The 7,586-nt window shown below is 41.1% G+C and overlaps 1 protein-coding gene across 1 annotated transcript in view; it reads left to right on the top strand.

The window, feature by feature from the left end:
- The first annotated feature begins 2,297 nt into the window (after window positions 1-2,297).
- The window catches only part of ITGA4 (integrin, alpha 4 (antigen CD49D, alpha 4 subunit of VLA-4 receptor)), a 68,481-nt gene continuing 63,192 nt past the window's right edge, over window positions 2,298-7,586 (top strand). Inside the window, exons 1-2 of the mRNA XM_004674474.2 lie at window positions 2,298-2,494; window positions 2,826-2,951. Coding sequence (XP_004674531.2) covers window positions 2,298-2,494; window positions 2,826-2,951 — 323 coding nt within the window. The remainder of the gene's footprint in view (window positions 2,495-2,825; window positions 2,952-7,586) is intronic.

The following is a 7,586-nucleotide window of genomic DNA, read 5'->3' as shown; positions in this document are numbered from 1 at the left end:
GGGGAAACTTCATTTCATTTTTAGAATTGATTGTCACGTACCATTATACACCATTTATTGTAAATAATAAGAGAGGGTTACTATTTCTCTTGTTTGTTTGCAAAAGAGTAAAAATTATCATCTGTCTGGGTTTCCCTATATCATCCTAACATCCATAAACATCTGAGACGTCACATGTTTGAACTTAATTCACCATTGTTCTCACTTGTGCAATCCTGTGCACACACATGCATGACCTCTTTCCTCCATCATGTTTTTAATCCTCCATGCATTAGCATCACATACTCAGATCCCAAACTCTGAATTTGTGCATTGTTCTAGCCCCCCAGCTCCACACACGCATTTACCATCACTCACCAGGCTCTGTTGGTTCTGTGTTTTGAATCTATGTTTTCTCTAATATTTGTGCTACTTCCTACTTCATGCCACCATCATGGTATTATTACTCATTAGAAAGCTGCTCAAGTTAGATTTCTGTGTCCAGTGTTTTCTTCACACTTGTGAAACTCTAAAGCTACCAAGAAAATTCCCTCAACAACTTTCTGTCCTGGAATGACAATGTCCTAATCTGGCTGAGGAGTTTCACAAGTGTCCCTGTTTCCCTCTTCACCCTGGGTCCAGTGCTGTCCCTCATTTCTCCTTTCAAGCTGCTTAACCTAGCTCACTCCTCTTTCTCCTATAGTTCTCATTAAATCTCTCAAGCATAAAGAACTTTCTCTAGTTAAGAAAAGTTTGTCTTTCTACCACTTGGCTGCCTTTGTTTACATTTGCATCCTATGGCCCTACCAAAGTGTGCCAACTCAGTGAATGTGCTGAATGAATAAACACATATTTTAATTATGTGTTTGCTTTGACAACTAACGGTGTGCTGTTTCAGCATAGTCTTAACATATTCCTCTTGACAAATGCTTTCTCCATTCTCATATTTTTCACATAGCAATAATTAATAACCAGACCTACATTTCCTGCAAATGTCAGCCATGATGATCCTAATTATCCACAATGATCTCTCTGGTTGCTCAAGAAACAAACCTGGGGCACATCTGGATTGCATTAAGATGAGAATCACCCAGCTCAGGTGTATTGGGTGGGTTGTGTCTCTGTAGCACATGCTCAGAGACTTGTTATGGTGTCTATGTCTTGAGCTCACTCTGATTCTATAGCCCCGAGGACAGGTGTATCCGGTGGCAACTGGGTGCATGCATGCAAACTGGCAGTGTCAATAACCAGACTGAGGATCTGTTGTGGTGAGGCAAGTTCTAGTGCTTTCTTTCCCCGACCTCACTGCTTTCCTCAGCAACAGCCTAAACCTTGTGCCATTCAGTCCAGGCGGCTGCTGTCTGGCTCATGCAAGCAGTCAGGACCTAAGAGGAAGTGTTAGGAGGAAGGAAGTGGGCATAGAAGGGTGCAGAGCCCTGAAATGAGTAGCCATAACGACTGTTACTGACATGTTCCTCAGATGCCTTCAGTGAATTCCTTTAGTTTGTTTTAAATTCGGGGCCCTCTGATTAACTTCTCTAGTGGTTACTTAGGCCCCCCAAATTAGACACAATGCTTAACTATCAAGGACAGATCTGGGAGACACCCTGTCTCCATCTGAGTTTATGATTCCATGTCACTCAGACTGTAGCTGATCTTTGGGCCACAGTAAGCAGGTCAGCTTCTGCACTCATAGTGGGTCAAGTTGGGACTATGCCACCTTGCAATCAGGCCCAACCACAGTTAAAAGGCAAAGCTCTGTGCCGCCTCCTGATCCACCTTTACAGAGCTCTGTAAGCCTGGAGTCATCCTGTGCCTCTGCTGGGACACCCAGACCAAGCCCTGTGTCCAGTACTGTTGAGATCCCCCAGCGCCCCCTACAGCCACTTCAGCCGGGAGAGGGTGCTCAGTGCTGCGCTTCTCGCCACGCCCTGGGACCCCACCCATCAACCCGAGCTCAGAAACCCTGAGGTCTCAGAAACCTTGTGATCACAGAAACCCTGAAGTCTCAGGGCACCTTGGGTCTGAAGAAACCAGTTGTGGGGCCCTGCAGGGAGTGAGCTTGCATCTCAAACAAACCCGTTCTTGCTCCGCCCGCCTGTGGCCACCTACTTCCCCTCCCTTCTTAGTCCCTCCTCCACCCTTTTTCTTTCCCACCCTCTTTCCCTCCCTCCCGCCGCTGCTGGGCAGGCACTGGACTAGCTGCTGTACCTCTTCTGTTGGGACTCTCTTCCTTTTTGGCGGACTGTCTCACCCTCCCGCCCGCATAACTTTGGGACTGTGGCCTTTTGGTATTGAATGTTCCCTTCCGAGCGCACATGGCTTGGGAAACGAGGAGCAGGCGCGGCCCCCGAAGGGCCGTGGTCCAGGAGGCGGTGATGCTGCTGTTTTGCCTCGGGTTCCCAACCGGGCGCCCCTACAACGTGGACACCAAGAGCCCGCTGCTCTTTCAGGGCGCCCCCAACACCTTGTTCGGTTACTCGGTGGTGCTGCACAGCCACGGGGCAAACCGCTGGTGAGTGGAATCTGACCCCAAGCTCTCGGCTTAGAGGCAATTGTGAAAGGCGCCTCAGGGATTCCCTGTCGCTTCAAACTTTCTTCCCTGTGGGGGAAGCTGTTAGAAAACGCTGCCGTGGCCAGCTTACTGGTGCAGGAAACAAAAGTTAATCTTGCAGTGACAGCGCCCAGCGTGCATTTTGGTTAGGGGTGCCAGGCTGGGTGCTCGGGGCAGTCGACGTGGGAGGGGGGGAGCCCCCTCGCCAGCTGTTTGCTTAGATCAGGAGTTCAGAGGGCAGCACAGTTCACATCTGTGTGATCTGTGTGCATGTGCACATTTCTCACTTTAGGCTCATTGTGGGAGCACCCAAGGCCAACTGGCTCTCCAACACTTCAGTAGTCCATCCGGGGGCGATTTACAAATGCAGGATCGGGAAGAATCCAAACCAGATCTGCGAACAGCTCCAGCTGGGTAAGTTGGTTCTGGGACAGGAGCTCTTGACTCCTCTTCTCCACCCTCTTTCATTTGTGAAACCCCTGGTAGCCCAAATCCCTTCTTTCAGTAATTCTTCCCTAGCTTTTGCTTTTGACAACGATTACGCTACTCTAGCAAAACTATGTGGAGCGAAGTTTCTTATGGTTGTTTCTCTCTCCCTTTATGCATAAAACACATTTTAAATTCTCTAGCACGTTGCCAACAGTATCCAGCTCAGACTGGACATAAGAATTTTATTTCCATCTTTGACCTATTAACCTGACTAAAGAATAGGCTAAGAGGGCAGATCAGAGTAGAAGTTGAAATTGAGTCCCATCCTGTCATTTAACCTGAGGGCTTTCCTAAAAAAGGATATGGTTTTACTTTGAATATAAAATGTAAATGAAGTTTATTATCCAATTTTCCTTTTCAAACACTGGTGTTAAAGGAACTCCATATGCAGTTGTTTTGTAATGTCTCAGATTTGTGACAAGTTGAGAAGTGTGTTCTAATGGAGGGACAGAGAAAGTTCATGTTTCAAATCCAAAAGTGATTTTGTTTTGCACAGACATATGGGTAAAGAAAGAGGAACTAATATTAATTCAGTCTTGTCTTGCCCCAAACACTGTTAGGCATTGCTGTATAAATATTGCTTAACATTTCCACCCACCCCCCCCTCAAAGCATCTTTGGATCATGCTTGGCATTGGCTTCACACATGAACATTTGTTGACTCAGAGGGTTGCAAGTAACATTTCTAATATTGCTTGGCTAGTGGAAGATGGAGACCCCAAGTTGAAGTCCAGTCTGCTTGGGTCCAAAGTCCACACCCTCTCCTTTCATGCATGTTTCCCAGTGCAAAGGAAATTAAATGAAAAGTTTAATATATTATTGACTGAGCTGATGAGTCAGTTGTGAATGGTAAATGTAAGGTCACTGTTGTTACTTTTTCATATTTATTTTTATTCTCAATAGACTTTTGGATAAATTAGTCATTGTATATTTAACTCCTTTTTCTATTAATGGTAGTCTTTGCTTTTTTCTACACAGGGAAGCTGGTTCTCTTCATTTGAAATGAATTCAAATAGAGTACACACATAATGAATTGTTTTTTCTTTTTAATTTCTAACTCAGGGAGCATTTATAAATCTCTAGGCAATGTTTGTAGCATATAGAATAAGCCTGGTCTCTCTTAAGGGTCTTCCTTCCACCCCAAAAGGCAGGCTACTAAAACATATCATGTCAACAGATCTATCCTTTTCAAATAATTCTGGAAAGCATACTTTTCATTGCTTGAGAGAGTTGCGGAATGAAGTATTAGAGAGTGGAGCAGACAATCTTGATCTGCGGGAGGATTTTGATAAGGTCTCCAGAGGCAAAAAATTCATTGCTGTTCTTCTGTCAGTGTCTCTTGATCTCTGACATTGTAACTACTGGTATTTAGCACCTACTTCCTGCCTGGAAGGAAACTGAATTTATTTCTAGATGTCTATGTTTAACTGGATAGTTCATGTCATATTACATAAAAGTTATGATGATACTATCTGTCAAAATTGAAGGCAAAATTCATTAACATGTAGAACATAGGGGCCAACTACAGAAATATCCTCAGAGAAATACTCATATAATAGATATGCAACAAATGTGAATTACAGGAAGAATTAATGGATGCACAAATGAATAAATGCAAAGTTAAAGCTTGATTTTTATCAACCCGATGGTTTAAAAAGAACATTAATTATAAATGACAAGCAAAAATGATGTTTTTAACTTTCAAATTCTTCATCAATAAAAAGGGCATTTACTGGGATGAAAAACAAAGGAAGACAAGGTTTCTATTCAATCTACTGATTGAAATATTAATTGTGAGTACCTTTGAATATCTGCAAAAGTGTTGCTTGATGTTTTACCTAAAATGTTTTAAATACTTTTTTCCTCTTCTAAATGTTTATGTGTGTTCCTCTATTCAAAAGAAACTCAGAGGTAGTTTAAAACTGTAAAACAAGGGATTGATTATAAAATCTGGAAAGGAAATACTGAAAACAACGTGGTGAGCAAAGATATTTAATGAATCGCAGGCTTATAGTCTTCTATTCCTTATGAAGTTTCAAGAAAACATATATGCAAACATACACATCTAATCTTGTGTATATGATAGCTTTAGTTACCACATTTCAAACATAAGCAACTTTAATGTATGGAAAATGCCTAGTTTTCCTAATGCCACCCAGACATTAAAAAAATTACATTAGTTTATTGCTTCTTTTCTCTAATTTCAACTTAAATCTACCTTTATGTTATTAAAGCAGTTTAAAGTCAAGGAATAGGATAATAAACTAAATCAAAAAGTAAATGCATGAATCATAACAGTTTAAAACAAATGAAATATTTTGTTACTCTAATTGAAGAGCAGTATGTATAATAACTAAGACTGAGTGATGGTGGAGGACTGTTGGTACCTTGATGGTGGCTGTGACATGGTGAGGTATACCTGAAGGGTATGACCCTGTACTTTCAAATCATATACAGCTTTGTGAATCAGTGTCACCTCAGTAGCAGAAAGTAGAAAGAGAGCTATGACTGCTTACTAAAAAAGTTGTTTCAGTTCACAGAAAATAGCTAAACTCACTGTCAGGTGTATAAGGTGTAAGCTCTTAAAAATGGGGTCATCTGTACTTGGACTCATCTTTCTTTTTTTAAGATTTATTTATGTATGCATACAGAACTGGGGTACAGGACAGAGGTGGTGTGAGGATTGACCAGAGACAGAGTGGGGAGCAGATCAGGCAGGTGGACTGAAATACACTGCTGAGGGGAGCAGTGGGCAAGACCGGAGAGATCTGCCATGCCATGTGGCAAGGATTGAACTTGGCCAAGGATTGAATTTGTCCTGAGGTGGCTGTGGCTAGCTTCTTGGTGTTATGCTTCAACCCATTGCACGACCAGAGAGGGCCCTCTATTTGGACTGATCTTTAGGTCTCAGCATTTCAACCCAAAGTTTGAATCTGTTAATTACCTCCCCTCAAAACAGATCACTGTGCCTGCCCTGTGGATAATGTTGTGACACAGTTATATTCATTGTAGCCCTAACGATAGTGAGCAACAAGTGCCCCTTTATATTAAATGTTAAGGGTGTGGGATGTCAAAAGTGAGATGCCCTTTTTAGTGAAGTGAATTGACTATATGAGAAGGATTTTTCTTCCTTCACACAACCAAACCAGCTTCCTGTACATCTCTGGCTGCCTGAGCCCTCTCTTCCCATTTCCTTGACACTCCCTATGTTAGCCAAAGAAAGTAGTCTCCCCATCAGGAGGGTCTGATTCCAGACTCACTTAGGAAGACTCATCATCTGGGGAACCATGGTGATTTCCATTCCTTCAGTTTCTTTCACACTCAAGCTCTCTGCATCCTCATTAAGGCTTTTAAAAAGGAACTTATCACAGATGGTTGCTAAATTAAGGCATCATAAATAATGACTTATTAGTATAGTTAATCAGTATGTTCATGGATTACCAATGTTCACAAAATTATAATATAATAAAATATATAAAATGATTGTGAAATTATACCAAAAAGTTTGCTTCTATTTTGTCATTCAGGGTCTTCCAGCTCTTTCATTACTTTGGAGTTGGTACTAAGAACATCACACACACATCCACATTTATCTGGGCAATGGTCTGAAGTCACACAGCTTGCAGCCAGCTATGACTATTGAGCATATGAAATGTAGCTAGTTTGCATTGAGAGGTGCTGAGATGTAAATTACATACTAAATTTCATAGTTAGGGGCCAGAAGCCCCTCAGTTTTCAGATACATATCACATTGAAATAGATATTTAAAAATTAATATTTTTTAATATGTAAATGATATTTCAGACATGTTAGGTTTAATAAAAACGTTGTTAAAATTTCACTTTTTTTTTAACTTTTAAGTAGGCTACTGTAACATTAAAGATTTCATATGTCATATTTTTACTGGCCAGCAGTGTTCTGAAGAAATATAACTTCTTGCTTAAAATAACATTCACTTTTTAGCAGGTGCTTTTCCTACTACCTCTGCTTATGTGAAGAGGACTTTTACTTTGTTTCCAGGACCAAGTATTACATCATGAACCTTTGAGCTTCCTCTTGTGCTGCCTTTGTTTTTCTTACTGGAAACAAAAATTATCCACCACAAGTTAGTCATCATTATTTCCCTTCAGATTTCTTACTGGAAATTTTATAGCCTTAACTAGTCTCCTGGTTCATATTATATAACCTATTTGGAAGAGGTGAGGCTAATTAATTAGCATTGCATCATTAAGCTAATGATTTCTCACTCTCACTTCTGAGGAGTTATCAGCTTAACACTAAAAGGCAAACATTCACTGTTGGAACTTCAAATATGTTCTTGACAACTTTCCCTTTTCATTGGCAATGCTCTTATTATAGCTTATGAAGCTGAGATTGATACAGACTGGTCACTTTGAAAACTCATCTGGGAACATAGGTTGTTAGGCTAATTAAGCACAAAATCAAAGCAGGGCACTTCACTAGGAGCATTTTAAGTTTCCTGATTTCCAAAGAAGTCCCAAACTCTGTCCCTAAAAAAAATGAGTACCACCAAATTTGGGAGATGAGGATTTTTGAATATATAT

Source organism: Condylura cristata, unplaced genomic scaffold (assembly GCF_000260355.1).
Source record: "Condylura cristata isolate star-nosed mole 26May11 unplaced genomic scaffold, ConCri1.0 scaffold00002, whole genome shotgun sequence".
Lineage (NCBI taxonomy): Eukaryota > Metazoa > Chordata > Mammalia > Eulipotyphla > Talpidae > Condylura > Condylura cristata.
The sequence above is the reverse complement of the archived record's forward strand: the minus strand, read 5'-3'. Positions and strand labels throughout refer to the sequence as shown.